This window comes from Silurus meridionalis, chromosome 1, assembly GCF_014805685.1.
Source record: "Silurus meridionalis isolate SWU-2019-XX chromosome 1, ASM1480568v1, whole genome shotgun sequence".
In the NCBI taxonomy this organism is placed as follows: Eukaryota; Metazoa; Chordata; class Actinopteri; order Siluriformes; family Siluridae; genus Silurus; species Silurus meridionalis.
Genome location: NC_060884.1, coordinates 21,889,417 through 21,906,798, shown reverse-complemented (window position 1 = coordinate 21,906,798; position 17,382 = coordinate 21,889,417). Strand labels below are relative to the sequence as shown.

Genomic DNA, 17,382 nt, shown 5'->3' with positions numbered 1-17,382 from the left:
ACTAGAAATATCTACATTTTATATTTACTTTAAATGCTAAAGAGAAAAGCTGTAGTCCTTTTTTTTCCAAGCCTAAAAATAAAAACAACTTGCAGTTCTGTCATATTTCCTTTTTGTGTAATTGGCACATTCATTGAATTGCCTGTTTATCTACTGCATTAGATAATTGGACTGCTTTCAGTTCCAACTCTACAGTTAAAAATAATCATTTTAAAGTGTTTATACACCAAGCTACAGAATGTGGATACAAAAAAAAATCAATAAATTCTCATCTCATTTTCTCAACCCTGACTTTTGTTTCAGATCAATAATTTAAGCCCCACACTTGGACACAACAAATGATCTGATAAGTCTAAGAAATGAAGGGGAGAAGTTTGTACTTATTTTGAAATATACAATCATGTAAGAAAAAAAAAACACAGGGTCACCTTTTTTTTTTTTTTTTTGCATAAATATATGTAGTATGATGGGCCGGTTATTCAGCCTGCAGGATCACTGTGTTTACTTATTTATTTAAGGGCTTTAAAGGCAGTCATTCGTTATTCAGTGATTGCCTGGAGTGTTTTAAAAGCTGGTTTAAATCCACACACTGCTCTCTCCACCGAATACAAACACAGTTTACTAGCCTATTTTCCGTTATCTTTGTAAAAAACATTCTAATCAAGTGATCACTATAAATCAGAAACTTTTTCCTATGAAGGGCCAAAAAATCTAATCTAATTGAAGGTTGTGGGTGTTGCATTATACCAAAAATTATATTAAAATCAAAGTTGACCTGGTTCTTCTTATTTATTATTTCATACTATTTCAAAATAACTCCTTAAATAGAAAATATTACTCTGTAAGTTGCATTTCTAAAGTTCGAGTTTGGTAAACTTTTTAATACAATGAAAAACAATCCAATTTATATCTGGTTGATTCGTGTCAACTGGACTTGGGCAGATCTTTCAATCTAATCGTATAGAAGTCCAGTTGACCAGACTCACCTTCTGGACGACACAGACGAATCCAATTTATAGTACAATACAGTTCAACAGCTATTCAATAACCTCTAATGAAAGACAATAAGTCCTTATTTTTAAAGTTTTTCTGAATGGCATTTTCTTTCCCTTCTTCCTCTTTTCATATATATATATCATGGTGAGCCAAATCAAAGGTCACCACAGATAAATACAATAATAATAGTTGATAGTATGATGTTTTGTGTTAGTACTCGGGCTCTGTGCAATGACTAATCTTTCATTTAATCTAATCCAATCTACATTTGTTCACCCACCTGTCAAAAAACAGTAGATGGATTATGGATTTGTTCTATGTGTGTGTAATAAAATAAGTCTAACTGTCATAGGTGGGATGAAAAATTTACAGCCCTGGTGGATCTCAGACCCCACTTTCAACCTTAATAATCCATCGTGCTGGTGAAAGCAGGACAAGGCAGATGTTAATCATCCATATAATTGCAGCCAGTGGAGATGAGCTGATTGGGGGACAGCAGACGCCGAGTGCGCGCAGGGAGCTCGGGTTTACCGACTGCTTAGTGCGTAGACAAATATTCCGCCTCGTTCATGCAGAAGAACCGATTCACTCGATTCACCTCATAAGATCCGGTTGTGTTTAAAAGGCTGAGGTGGCGGCTCGCTCCTCATCACGCCTTGGTCCCGGGGCCGCGGTGTGTGTGTGCGCGCGTGTGTATGTGGAGGTGTGATCGTCATGTAGGCTTGTTGTTAGAGAGACACCAGTGTCGTGGAAGCGGGATGCGAAAATGGCGCGGCGGCTGCTCGGGCGCGTGCTGCGGCTCGCGGTAAAACTCCGCGCCGCGGGCTACTGGACGCTGGTGTACGGCTGCTGCGGCCTGTGTGCGCTCGCGGCGCTGCTCCGCCTCTGCTGGAACGTGCTGATGAGGCCGAGCGCGACCTTCCGGTGGACCGCTCGCGAGAGCCCGCCGCCCTGCCTCAACGACACGTCCTTGGGAACGCACTGCTACGTCAGGATCAAGGTGAGAGTGCGAGCGCGAGCGCGCGCGTGACGGCGGCTGCTCCACGCAGTTTGTTTTCTGCGCTCTACCCAATTGGCAGCCACTTCAGGAGGGATGCATGGGTTAGCAACATATAGAACACTGTGCTATAGTAGGGGCGTGACCCGACCTGGGCATTGTGTCCTTTAGGTGAGACAGATGGTGGTGTTTGAACAGCATCCTCCAAACCCACATGTGAGGCCTCTGTTTACCAATTACTTTGTAGTTCTCGCACAGCCTGTGAGATGTACAGCTCAGGAGTTTAGTGTTTGTCCTCCCACTTGCTGTATCAGATATGATCCCTCTCATTACCAACAGTTTTTGCACCAGCTCTAACATCATCATCATCCAGTCCTTTTCATTATTCTGGTCAGAGCTTAACCCCAGGGCAGTGGGTGTGAGGCAGAATTACATATGTCCATCCTTGCCTCTCATTCACCCAGAGGAAATTCAGCCTAACGTATGAATCCCGTGGCTGTGAGATAACAGGGTCGTGCTGTCCGTTTGACAGATCAGAGAAAACTTGAACAAGGAAACATCATAAACTTTCTGGGGGGAAAAAAAAAACTTCTTTACTTAAGTTAGCAGAAGGAATCCCTGATCTCTGTCCAGCTGCTGTGAACCTGCAGGCCCTCTATAAAAGCTGTGGATCAGCATTTATGTATCTGTAGTGCTCTTGCTGCATATGTATACATATGAGCAATGTTGGGATATGGTTCTGTGCTGACCTACACAAACAAACTGGCAACCCAGTGGAAATCTTTCGAGAACAATTATCCAGAACAGTTAAGGGTTAAGGGCCTTGTTCAAGGTTGGTGGTGCTGGGATTTTAAGCATCGATTTACAAAAATCCAGTTGGGAAGTTTACACTTTCTTTATCAAATGTAAATATATTTACAAAATCCTATATGATTGTCACTTTTTTGTAAATACTTTTGGATTTAGATTTTCTCATCTCCCAGTTGGCTCCCAGTTCGGTTACAGCATTGTACAGTATGCGGCGTGCCACGTTTCCTGTTAAAAATAATCGCAACATGGCAATAGCTTCCTGATCTAACCTTGAAAACGACTTCAATATATTCTTTTTTGGTCTAATGCTTAAAGGCTATCTGAAAAAAATCTAATCTAATTCTCTGTGTATGGAGACTTTTGGGACATCCTGTATTTAACATATACTGTTGGTAAATTCTTTTTTTACAGAACATAACAAAATACATAAGTCTTATATATAATACATACATAAGTCTTTATATATAAAAATGCATTAACTTCAAGATCCTAATGGGACTCTAATTTAAAGGGCAGGTGAACTTGGAGGGTAAAGTATTTATTAGGCTAATTATGCCTATAAATAAAAAGACGCCTCGACATTGTATCAAGATTAAACTCTATGGGTTTCTGAATTGCTTTTAGTTAAATACAACAGCACAAACATTTCTTAATTCCATCCTTTTTTTATTTTAACCCCCACTGCTTATTATAAGAAAATGCTGGATGTCATAAACTTTTGACAAGCAGTCCAAGAAAATTCATTATACAATCCAAAAGCCTTTTGTTGTTAAATCTTCACTATTCACACACAGATGTGCTGAATGATGGTGTAATAAAACACATTGTGGATAATAGAAAACCCCAAATTAAGCAAATCACTATTCTGGATGTTTGAAGTCAGCAGTACAGACAGTGAACTCCTAACTATTCCCCTAGAAGTCAATAAAACAAACACCATTGATCATTTTTGAAGCTGGTGTACTTGACACTATAAAACTCTTTATGGCTCTATAAATCAGGTATGATGTGTAAGCTACATAGTACGAGAATAGACCTGGCATTAGACTCTCAGATGAAGAGAATGATATGCACTTCATTCATTCAAACATGATCGATTGTTTTGTTGTTCCAGGAGTCCGGCCTCAGATTTCACTACGTCGCTGCGGGCGAGCGGGGCAAACCTCTCATGCTGTTTCTGCACGGATTCCCTGAGTTCTGGTGAGACGTTCAAGCAACCGTGAAGTGAACAAATCGAGTTTATAGAAATAAGGAAATTAAAAATGTGAAATTGAACAGCACAAATCAGGGGTACAAATGTCGGCACTTTTGTGTTGACTGTTTCAGTCACAAAAAAATAAGCAACACTAAGTAACATTTCCTGATTGTGAGGCATATGGCATTATGCCTGTTATTACATAAAATATGGAGAACATGCAGAAAGATGGCAGCATATGGAGAACAGTGCAGATGGATATTATAAATAACCTGTTTATAACCAAGTCAGAGAAATATATCATCTTATTATTAATATTATCTGTTTACCATTTTGTACAACATTTAAGCACAGGTTCTAACGTATATATATATATATATATATATATATATATATATATATATATATATATATATATATATATATATATACACTGTATATCTTAATAATTTATTTCACAGTCAGATCAACTGGCACAAACTGGACCAAAATGCTCTCCATATGTTTTTCTTTACACACACGTATGTATGTTTATAATTGACAGTAACCCTCAAATTACCCGTGTGTTCATGACAGTTGATTCATCTATAATGATGAATTCAAACTCCTTAAAGGGCACACAAAGCTTCTGATTCGTAGTCCCTTTTATAGTGGATCTCATTAGTAAGTCTTTTTATATGTAAATTTACACAACTAAAGAAACAATGTAGTACTTTTTTTTTACAATTTCCTGTGAACCGTTTTGATAACAAATATCCAAAGATGTAAATGATTGAAAAAACATTTGGATCCAGACATATTTCAGCTTGAAGAAAATGTTAAGTATATAGTGCGTCTCAATAATTTTTTTTAATCTAATTTGATAAACATTTATTCAATCTACTGCAATACACACAGTGGTTAAATTCCTATTGGGAGAAGGCTGCCTAGGAGGGAGCATGTTTGGGCAGTGTTTGTGCTCTCGAGATTAAATGTGTCTTGTTTAAAATAAAGCCAAAGGATTGCTTTGTTTATTATGCTTTTTTTTTTGTTTTTGTAAAGGCTGATGCAAATGAATAAAAGAGCCTTGAAAGTTTAAAAGACACAGTATTGTAAACTGGGATAAAATAATCGAATGAGCCAATTATAATATGATTTTAATATGATTTTTTTGAGATATTGGCACATGGCACAGTTTTACAAATGCAGTCCAGAAACCTTGAGACAAGTACAGAACAGTGTCTCATTAATTTGGCACTGGCATCTTTCTGCTCCACTGGCAAATCTAATGCTCCAGAATCAGATGTGAGCGTTTGGGGTCAGGCTGGGAGCGGTGGAGGACGATTCTCCTTCATTCTCTGCTGTTCCACTTCCAGACAGTTCAGAGCAGAACCCTTCCCTATTACTGGGCTTTGATAGTTCAAAAAGGGAGAGCGAGAGAGAGAGTGTGTGTGTGTGTGTGTGTGTGTGTGTGTGTGTGTGTGTGTGTGTGTGTGTGTGTGTTTGTTTGCTTGTGTGTGTCTGTGTGCAGGCCCATTAAATTTTAAAGCTCATCTAAATTCGAACAGATTGGGATTTTGTGCTGGAGTCTCTACGAATCTGAGTCATCAGAATTACAGCCAGGATTCTGCTTTCTGTCACACACACACACACACACACACACACACACACACACACACACACACAGACAGTTTCTCTGAGTCTGCAATCCCTTCTCCTCAGATAATATCTTCAATTAGAAATTTTGCCTGGATGATGAGCAAACTTTTTTGCATCATCAAAGTTAGGCATAATTTGACAGCATTGATCCTGTAAACACCAATAAGGGGAAAATATAGACAGGCAGCGGTATGAGTAAAAAGACCTACAGTGGTGTCCTAACTAAATCAATCAACCTCTTAATACCATCAATTTGACACCATGGCTATAGAAAACATCAATATTATACAGAAGTGCATTATAACAGAGCACTGCATCACAGACAGGTATCTCATGCAGTGAGAATGAATGCCATTACTAAAGGAAGAAACCCAGTGAACACAATTAAACATTTCTTCTTTCACTGTAGCCACAGCTCTGCAGCATACATCATCTCTAGCGGAAGCATCAATATTTTCCTAATAAAATGACAAAAATACTGTTTTGGCTGATCTTTCCTCATGATGTTTTTTTAATTAAAGAATGCGTCTTGAAAATGGCTTCGGAAGTATATCTGCAACCCAATCAATTTCTTCTTATCTGTCAGCCATTGTGGAATGAAAAAAAAAAAAACCTAGCTATTAAATCTACATGAATATACTTGAGCTTGTGCAGTTTGCTACAGTTGCAGCTTGTGAGCTCTGACTAGTGCGCTCTCTGACATTCCAATTAAAGGACACGAAAATGCCGATGTTATAGTACGCCTGCTAGATGGCCCTGCTGTCGCCAGTTGGAAATTAGATTGGTTAAAGCAACAGCTTTAGGTGATCGCATTCTTGATTCTGAATGCCTCACGGCAGATTTTGACCCTGGCAACATGTGATGGCTGAAATATGATTGGACAGAAACACTAACATAATCTTACACATATACATCATACTTGAAGCAGCGCTACCAAAACAAAAGCTATAAAATGGATAGAACAGACTATTGGGAATAACTAAATACATATTCATGGAAAAAAAAATGTTTAAACATAAGACAGTGATTCTGATTGTGAAGGCCTTGCTGGCTCTAGCGGCCCACCACTGCGGTATAAATAAACATCTACTAGGCACCTGTTATTGCAAATACCTTACAAGCCAGACTGTAATCTAAGCATTCTGACTGGAAGCTGAGAGGTCTTCATCAAGATCCCAACAGATGCTCTTTGCATGTCCTGGCATTTTTAACACACAATAGTGTGGTTATTATTTTTCTTGTATTTAATGTAATTTTGTTCAGGGGTATAATGTATTCAAAAAGAACATAAACATTTCTTATTGTGATTGAGCTAACAGACTATTAGTTGACATAGACAAAGCTGGACAAAGCTGCCTTTTAAGAGTGGGGGAATTACAAGTAAGAAAATACAAGTACTGTGACATTATGAAGCCTAGACTGTGAATGATTATTTATTGCCTACAATTATATTTATAAATATTTTATAAAATATAAATTTAAACATTGATTAGCAGGAAGGGAATTAAAAAGAAAAGAATTCAATTAAAAAAAGATTTGAATTCAATTGAAGAAAAAAAAAAAGATTCACATCAAATGTGACAATTTATTGTGATCTATAAATGCATTATACAGTACTTGGCTACATTAAAATTAATACAATTAATACTGTAACTCTTTTAGCTATTTGTTTCTCATTTATTCAGTTCAGATCAAAATACCCACATTTGAAATGAACACTAAATTGTCTATCATTTTTACCATTGATTAGATTAGGTTTAGGTTCTTTTCATGAATAAAATCTTAAATATAGAATGAGTTTATATATTTCTTTTTATAGTTCTCAAAGAAAGACATTAAAACTATTACTTTTAATCACCACATTATCTGTGTAAAGCTGCTTTGAGACAATGTTCATTGTTAAAAGCGCTATACAAATAAAAATGAATTGAATTGAAATTGAATTGAATATTGACCAGGTAGTCATATAATCTCATATTTTTAACTGGTTACCCATCAGGTTCTCGTGGAGGCACCAGTTAAGGGAGTTTAAGAGCGAGTTCCGTGTGGTGGCTGTGGACATGAGAGGCTACGGTGAATCTGACCTGCCTTCCTCCACTGAGTGCTACCGGCTTGACTACCTTGTCACTGATGTCAAGGACATTGTGGAGTATCTGGGTAAGAGGAGTGAGCTCTGCTGTGTCTCTCTTTTGTTCTATTCACATGGCTTAGAGGAGCTGATCAAGGCCGTTGTGGTATTCTTATATGGTTATTCAGTGTTAAGCATTGCTTTCTGCATTAATGCACCCTTTAGCTCACATGACCTTCATCTTACAGAGAGGTATCAGGAGCATAATCTATAGGATTTGAGTAGTTTTACAAGGTATTAGAGCAGAGTTTCTTCTTGGCACTCACATCATCATGAAATTGTGACTGTAAATCAAATGCAGTGAAAAATAACAATACAATAAAACAATGTGCAACCAACACACTAGTTACATTTGGGTATTGCTGAAGAAGTCTCAGCACATGCAAAAGGGTGACAAATGGAAAGAAAAAAACTGGTATACATTTTTAAGGTGTAAATATCCACTTAGAGTAAACAGTCACTGCTGTTTTGTTTATGACTGATCAGCTTAAGCCTGATGAAACATTTCGCTCAGTTAATGGTTTGATGAGTTTGTAAACGCTCTTAACCATATGCCTTTACAATCATCAGATCACATGTTGTACTACACTGAAATAGGGGCACGGTGTACCCTTACAAAATGATAAAATTATGAAGAGTAACAGAAGATAATAGAAAATAAATAATAATTTATGTTGTGTCTACTGTGATGACTGTAGTAAACAGTGAGGATACCATCAGTGTTTGTAAGGATGTGCCTCCAGTTCAATTTAGTACAACTGCAGTACAGTAGCTTTCAAAGTACACAAAACATAATTTATTATTTATTCCCTTTATTACTCTTCATCATTTACTATTGATCTGTTATTATTTATCATAAATATAATTTATTTTACTGCTTCATGATTTTAAGGTGACAAATGGACATAATGTGAACAATACAAAACATATATAGTTAAATATGTTTATAGTAATATAAAATATATACCGGTAGTTATATAGATAGTTATATAGTTATAGTTATGTAGTATATGCTGTGAATTAGCAAAAAAAAAAAAAGGCAAACAGGCTACACATAAGCTGTTTTCCTCTTTTATATAGTCAATTAAAAGGTAGCATGCTAAATAATAAATATATAATATATAAAAATTATTCAAATAAATAAAAAATTTATAAAAACTGCAGCTGATGCATCTATAACTTTAGGTTAGCCCCCTAATCTATATAAATGATCATAGACTGTGTTAAAAATTAACCAAAATATTTTGTGATTTAGCTAGCTCTACAGCTTTAGCATACTTAGCCACCGGATGAATCCTAAGCGTCTTCCTACTGACCACATTGCTGACGACATGGGCTGTAAAAGCCATTGGTATATCATATATAGTGCTAAGACCTTCTAGTAAGGATATTATATATAGCTTAGTGCTTTCCAATTCAAGTATTCAGGTGACATGCTAATGCTGTTCCCTGTTAATGCTAATGATGTTCCCCTAGAGCAGTGTTTTCCAGCGCTAAAGTCTGCTCTGCACTGTTTAATGATTTTCATGTTCTAACACAATTAATTCAGTTAATGAAGGCCTTGATAATTAGCCGAGAAGTTGTTCCAGGTGTGTAAGGAGAGAGGAAAAGACAGAAATGAAGGATGGTAATTCAGCACACGGCCTTGCAAAAACCAACAGATTTTTACAGGCTCTGCTCTGTGTGCTTTTTTTTTCTCTCTTTTTTTTTTTTTTTCTCCGAACGAAATGAAATCTAATTCACACTCTGGCAGATGTTATGGACAGCGTGAAATGAAAATAGGTGTTATTTTTATGTCTGAAATAAACAGGTTGATGTTATCAGCAGTTCTATTTCCTTCATCATTTATTTTCAGTCTCACCTGTACACACACACACACACACACACACACACACACACACAAACCCGCATGCACCTGGAATCAGGAAAACCTACAGGTGTTGTTTATACTGATAATAAATGGGACAAAAATCTATTTTACATGACGTTAATGTAACAGTGGTATCGGTATAAATTCTCAAAAAAAGATTTTATTACATTAACCAACAATAAATACAGTGCCACGTGCAGTTCAAGCACTGTTCAACTGGTGCCACCATCTTTCAGGAACAAAGGAAAGCATGTATCAAGGCTCGGTGGAATAACTTCCCTTAGATTTCCGAACAGCTGAGTCACTGACAATCTTCCAACGATGTCTAAAGACCTCCCTCTTTATGGATTACTTAAATTAGCAATTACTGTCTGTATGTGTGTATTTCATACTAAATTTGGCTTACAAACTGTTAGACTTGATAGTACGCTTCTTCCATGACCTAGTGAACCAGTATCAGAGTGCATTTATTGATAGAATACTTCAGTAAGTTTCTATGGAGTATACTATATTCAGTACACTTCAGCCCCAAATCTAGTAGCAAAAATAGATGTCTTTTTTTAATTCCTAAAGTGATTTGACTATAGTGTTTTTATAATGTCCTGACAGCTTGTGGGTTTTAGTGGACATTGCCTGGATACCTCTATTCGATGGCAGAAGAACAAAAAAATATTTAAAATGTTTTTATTGGAATTATGGAAAGACTTTATACTGGTAGTTTCACTGATCCAGCAACTCCAAAAGATCGATGTGTAGTGTAAGATGTGCAGGAATCGTTCATCATTAAGTGAACACTCCTGGAGGGACTTCTCCACTGTAACATCACTTCCTGTTTCATCACTTTGAGTAATTTAAGTGCAAGTGTGTGATGTGCAGAAAGATGATCGACCCATTTCGCTTCAGTAACTAGAGCACTACTTGTAGCTGCGTGCAGGAGCATTTCGTTTAAGCCATTCAAGTCACGCTTAGACACACATGAGTGCGAATGCAAACATTCACCAATCTTCAATGTGAATTTCCCTCAGGATACAACAGATGTTTCCTGGTTGGCCACGACTGGGGCGGCATCATTGCATGGCTCTTCGCTATTCATTATCCTGAGATGGTGGTGAAGCTGGTTGTACTGAACAGCCCTCATCCGTGTGTGTTCGCTGGTAAGCTCTCTGACTTGCTCATCTGCCTGAAAGTTCTCATAAAGTCACACTAACCCCAAAGGCTCCATGCTCATTATTGAACCCATTAGGATGATTAGCATCATTGCAATGAAGGGATTATTGCTAGATCGTGAGCATTAGGTTGTCTTAGAGTGGCTTCCTACATCTGGTTACTGTTGCCTAGAGGAGGACATGAAGGAGGTAATTACTGATAACTTCAGGTGAAGATAATGGAGATCCATGTGCTGCAAAATTTGCATTCCTCTTAGAAATCAGCCCCTTGTGGCAGCATTTTCACATTTTGAATTCAAAACAGCATGTACCCTTATTAACAAAGGCAGTCCCACAATGCTGTATACCCTTGTGTTTTTGCTGTAAACACATTCATGAGGTGAAATTGTTATTTTGAATTTCACCCATTATAAGGAACCTAAAGAAATTGTCTTCCTGCTTTCCAAGTCGGATTCACTCTCAGAAGAGTAATTGTTGTCCAAAATTTGTCGTCCAATTGTTGCAGCCTGTTTTCTCTGCCCACTCATAGATCTCTTTGTTCCTCTTTTTTTGTCTGCTGGGTTTATCTGTAAAATATATCTTCTGCTTAATGCTAATTCTTGTGCTTTTGCTTAATTCTCGGCTCATTTCTTCTTTTCCTTTTCTCTTTTGTCCTCTCCCCAGATTATGCACTTCGTCACCCCAGTCAGATGCTTAAGTCCAGCTACTTCTTTTTCTTCCAGCTCCCACACTTCCCAGAGTTTATGCTTTCTATCAACGACTTTAAGGTGGACCTGCTTCACCTTCTGTTTGTGTGTGTGTATGTATGTTTGTATTTGTGTGTGTTGCAAGTGTAACTGTTCTAGTAGTGAATTAAATATATTAAGGGAAATAGTATTAGGTCAGTATATATAAATTTCTGCTAGCCTTCGTGCATAGTATGATATCCTTAGGAAAAGTAAAAAATGCTGGTATTTTGCATTTTGTACATACTGCAAAATGATATCAGTTTACCAGGCCAGTCACTTAAGGTGTTTCATTATACTGACCAGGCATAACTTAATGGCCACAGATCAGACATAACATTATGACCACCTGCCTAATTTTGTGTTGGTCCCAATTTTGCTGCCACAATAATCCTGATATTTTGAGCATTTACAGCATTAACTTTTTCTGCAATTTAAGTTACAGTAGTTTGTATGTTCACTCAGACCACACAGGTCAGCCTTCGCTTCCACGTCCATCAATTAGCCTTGGCTTCCAATGACACTGTTCACCTTTTTACCACTGGTCCTTCCTTGGACTACTTTTGATAAATACTGACCACTGCAGACTGGAAACACCCCACAAGAGCTGCAGTTGTAGTCGTTTAGACATCACAATTTGGCCCTTGTCCAAATCACTCAGATCTTTACGCATGCCCATTTTTCCTGCTTCTAACACATCAACTTTGAGGAGCAAATGTTCACTTGCTGCCTAATATATCCCACCCAATAACAGGTGCCATGATGAAGAAATAATCAGTGTTATACACTTCACCACTCATAATGTTATAATGTCATAATGTCATGCCTGGTTAATGTATATGTTCCAATTCAAAATACAGAGAGAGACATGAAGTAAAATTATCTATTGAAAGGGTCCGTGAACAGTCATTCTATAATACAGTGTGCTGCATAGGGATGACTAAATATAGAATAGTGTTATTGTTAATACCTGAGTTATAACAGTATGTGAGTATTAAAATACTAAAATTGTGTTGCTTTAGTTTAGCTAAAAATGTAGAGAAGTAGTTAATAGCTAGAAATCTTTGGTCCTTCTGTTTTTATCACTGTCTTTCTCTTTTGTATGATCTGGGACTGGAATCTTTCTCATACTCTTTTTTTAGCACCACTCTCAATGTACAGTATCGGCTCATTTCACTGAAACCCATTTCATGGACTCAGCTTGCATTGTCTTCCCTATATTTCCAAATGCACTGGACACATTATAACATAACACTTTAACGCGTTTGTTTCGTGACACATTTATATTATATTGTACAATGTAATACAACATATTATATAGTGTACAAATCTACACACATACAAACGAGACAGATCCTGATAGATTACCGCGATGTAAAGGGATCCGACATTGTGATAGAACTACCAAATATTATGTTTCAACTAGCCAGAAAGTTATGGAAAGAAGTATTATAGATGGGGTGGTAATGAAATATGTATTATAGGTTAGGACAAGTTTCCACACACTTAAATACACATCTGTATTATTCAGATGGGGTCTAACGAATGTAAACTATTTAATTATAAAAATTTAAATTTCCATTTATTGACTTTTATTTAATAAATTTAACTGATTACTCAATTTGATCAGTATATTTAATAAGTGTATTGCATTTATTTAATTAATTCTATTTTATTTTTTATAAAATATTATAAAATATTATTTTATATATAATTTAACCAAGCAGGCAATTCATTTAAAATTGTTCTAAAAATGTAAACTGTTCACAAATGTTAATAATGATAAACTGCGTTAATAAAAAACAACGCAATTTTATGCATCGCATTTCTTTCCCCTAACTGTACTGAAATTAAATTAAACCATGATTTAAAAACCCCAGGTGAATTTTGTGGACTGTTACACCCCTAGTATTTACTGTTGATGGTCAGGTGAGTAGATAGGGTGGAATGTGTAGGTAGAGTACATGGTTTAGAGAGAACACGGTTGGCAGATGTTTCAGTGTTATATCAGGTTTATTTATCTTTATGGTGTGTATGTGCAGGCGGTGAAGAGTTTGTTTACGAGCCGGAGCACTGGGATCGGGCTTAAGGGCCGATGGCTGACTGCAGAAGAACTTGAGGCATACCTCTATGCCCTGTCGCAGCCCGGAGCCCTCAGAGCTGCTCTCAACTACTACAGAAATGTTTTCAGGTGTGACACAAACACAAGCACACATGCACACATGCACATGCATACATTTCTTTTAATTTTGCATTAAATTGAAGAAACTGAGCACATAGCTAACATTTATCACTCAACAAGCTTATTGGTAAACAGTAGCTGCAGCATTGTTTATTCTCCTCTGGAGCTACTTGAACACTTGTGATAGATAAAGGACGTTGTAACAGTTCTTCAGCTTTGGGCTTTATTTTGTGACTTATATTGATGAGATAGTGCTGCCCTCTTGTGTTAAATATAAATGACATGTTTCACTTGGATTTATGATTGTACTTTTTATTCTATTTGTTACCAGTATTATAATAGAAAATTGTTTAAATCTATAGTTCAGTCACTGTACATTTGTCTTTTTAACATATGTAATAACCATAATACCAAAATTCCACTTCCTATTATTTACATCACATTTTAATTTAGCAGGTGCCATGATGTAAACAATGAAGCATTGCATATATATATAAAATGTTACATGTTATTCTTTGTAGACTAGTTAGATTCTGTTTTATAGAAAGAGGATGTGTTGTGAGCATGTGAGAAGCACATGCATTTCTGCATCTTCCATCTACTCTTCTGCTTAGGGTAAAGTGGACTAGGTGTGTATGTATGAAGGTGACATAATTGCAAATAGAGCAGGACTCTCCCAATATGGACTATGGGATGTTTAAAATGCACACCGAATGTTATGATCCGTTGACCATAAACTTTCATCCATATAAAGTAAAAGATTATGCAAAGTCTTAGACTGCCACAAGGGGTCAGTAGAAAGAATCCATTTCCAAATGCACATTTTCTTCCCACAAAACTAAATGCTACATAGAAATGTTTGTCAACAAAGAAGCCAATAAATGAGACAACAGACTTTTTTTTTTTTTTTACAAATTTGAAGGCACTGCCGTGGTTGTTAACTGCAGAGATAAATGAGTGCTGAAGCCAAACTCTGAAAGAACTGCAATAAGTTCGATAATATGGAGGGAAAGCTTCTGCTGAATTCCTTATAAAAAATGCATGTCTAAGGACCATATTCATTTGAAATATCACCCATTACTTTTCCTTTAATTACTTTTTAAAGACATATCTGCTCTTTAGAATGTCATTGTCTAGTTTGCTTTCACTTGCAAGGTTGCTCAGATTTATTGACAATCTGAGCACAGAAACACAAAGTTCTTGCAAAAGGAGTGTGAAGTGACATAAACCAAGTAATAGAGCAACCCTTAACACTGCTAGTCAAAAACCCTTTGTAAGGTGTAAGTGTGTTTTAAGTGTTCTGAAAAATGACCTTTGGTGAACCTCGGGGTGTGTATCCGGACGGTGATGATGCGGCATCTGCCAGAAATTGTCTCATGTGGACAGGAGTGGGTAGAATTAGTCAGAATTTCTTTGAGAGTAGGTGGGAGTGGGATTAAGGAAGATGTCCCACGAACACCACTAATTCCAATCATGATGTTTGAAAGCCTTTCACTATTTCTGCCACAGAATCCTATTGAGGGAGTTTACAGGAGAACTAATAACCATGTGAACATAAATTTATCTTAAACAGAGTTCTTGTAGGAACTTTGAGGGCTTGGATACATAACATATATGTTATTGTGTGTGTATTAAGAGACATGTTAGTGTTTATCTTGATGTGTATAAGCAAAAGGTTGAATTTAGTCTACATGTGTATGACTCGTGCAGTTTCTTTACGCATGTTTGTCTCCCTGCATATGCAGTTTCCTCCCTCTCAGTCAGACCGAGGTGCGCTCGCCAGTGCTGCTTCTGTGGGGTGAGAGGGACGCCTTCCTCGAGCAGGACATGGCTGAGGCATGTCGCCTCTACATCCGCAACCACTTTCGCCTAAACATCATCTCCGGCGCAAGTCACTGGCTCCAGCAGGACCAGCCCGACATCGTCAACACACTAATATGGACGTTCCTGAAAGAGGGAGAAGGACGGAAAAACTACAGGAACTGAGGCTGTGAAGAAAGGGGCCTTGTTTCACCCGATGCCTCGGGCCCTCACACGTTCTGATTAATGCAAGCATCCTGTTTAATATTCAGCACATCATCGATGTTAATAAAACACAAATTTGCAGTGTAGAGGTGAATAAAAAGAAAAGCACATTTTAATAGGAGAGGGTAAATAGAGAGTAGAGTGTCTGGTTGATGTTTTTTCAAGTTTTTTGCACATGACATTCGCCTTAAACTTCGTCGGTGACAACATTTGTGTGTGTGGCAAAAGTCTCTACTAGTGAGTGAGTTGTGTTGTGTGGTGCCTTTTTTTGACTTGAACTTGTTCCATGTTGAGACAATAAAAATGTGCCGTGCGTGTGTGTTGAGTTTGAGCTGTGGAATCGCTAAGCTGTAATCCAGGCAAATCTTTTGACACCCCTAGAATCACTCAAGCTCTTTCAGGTAGTTGTCTAAATGAATAAATATTGTTCTTCTCCTATTTTGTAATTTTTAATGGCACTTGGCTCAGATATTTGAGAATGTGATTCTTCTGTATGATAAAATGAAAGTGATGTTTAAATATTGTAAATTTTGTATCTCTCCTACACGCTGCATATAAGAACTTCACTAAACCAGCTCTGCACCATTTTGGTTTTATACGCGAAATAAATGATAGTTAAAACACTGTGTACGCTTTTGTTGTGACCACTCAATTAAACTTCTGTTTAAATTTTGGGAGAGCAATTAGAAATTTGTCTAGTTATGTAGCCACAACTAACAACAGTACATTAGTTCCAGTGTAGCAGAAGTATCTTCTTCTAAAATGTGGGATTAATATGTAAAAATTAGGAACTATCACAAATATTTAGAATAAAAATATTGTAAATGGTTTGTTAAATATGTATTGCTCAGTCTATGTACCTTTACCAAACTCTGTATTGCTAACACTATATTAATACTGGGTAGGATCTCACTTTGTGCTCCAAACAGACTTAATTCTTCATGACCACAAGCTGTTGGAAACATTCATTTGTGATTTGGGTCCATGCTGATATGATTGCATTGCATTAGGTGGATTTTCATGCCTTTAACTTCTATTCTACCATACCCCAAAGGTGTTCTACTGGATTTAGGTCTGATGACTAAAAAGGCCACTGAAGAAGACTGATTTATTATCAGAAGAAAGTAAATCTGTACTGCTATAAAAGCTGCACATTGACTAATCTAAAATATATTCAAATTTCCTTTCTATAGTATTGTCCCTTGAAAACATATACTAAAATGGTTGCTGAAATGTGAGGGGTGTACTCACTTTTGTGAGACACTGTATGTCTGCCTTTGAACTCTGAGAAGCATTTATATGTTTTCTAAGGCTGGTAATTCTAATAAACTTTTCATTTGCAGCAGAGGTAGCTCTCAGTCTTCCTGTCCTTGAATGGTTCTCATGAGACCCTGTTTCATCATATCGTTTGATGGTTTTGGCGACTGCACTTAGGGATACATATAAAGTTAATGAGATTCATCACACTGGTGACCTACAATTCATTAAGTAACCATAGAACGTCTGCTTACTTAACTGAGTGTGCAGTAGTTGTAGAAGCACTAATGATGCTATTGACCCTTTCCTCTGCACAAGAAAACTGATGGTTTGAGAAGAAAAGAAATGCCATAAATGAACTCTGGACAAGGCACACCTGAGAACTGAAAACCA

General features: G+C 37.0%; 1 protein-coding gene across 1 annotated transcript; it reads left to right on the top strand.

The window, feature by feature from the left end:
• The first annotated feature begins 1,365 nt into the window (after positions 1-1,365).
• ephx4 (epoxide hydrolase 4) lies at positions 1,366-16,360 on the top strand. Its single transcript, XM_046861037.1, has 7 exons — positions 1,366-1,996; positions 3,918-4,003; positions 7,636-7,793; positions 10,660-10,788; positions 11,464-11,567; positions 13,568-13,716; positions 15,453-16,360. The coding sequence occupies exons 1-7, from the start codon at positions 1,763-1,765 to the stop codon at positions 15,691-15,693; spliced, it is 1,101 nt and encodes a 366-aa protein (XP_046716993.1). The 5' UTR covers positions 1,366-1,762; the 3' UTR covers positions 15,694-16,360.
• The last annotated feature ends 1,022 nt before the right edge of the window (positions 16,361-17,382 follow it).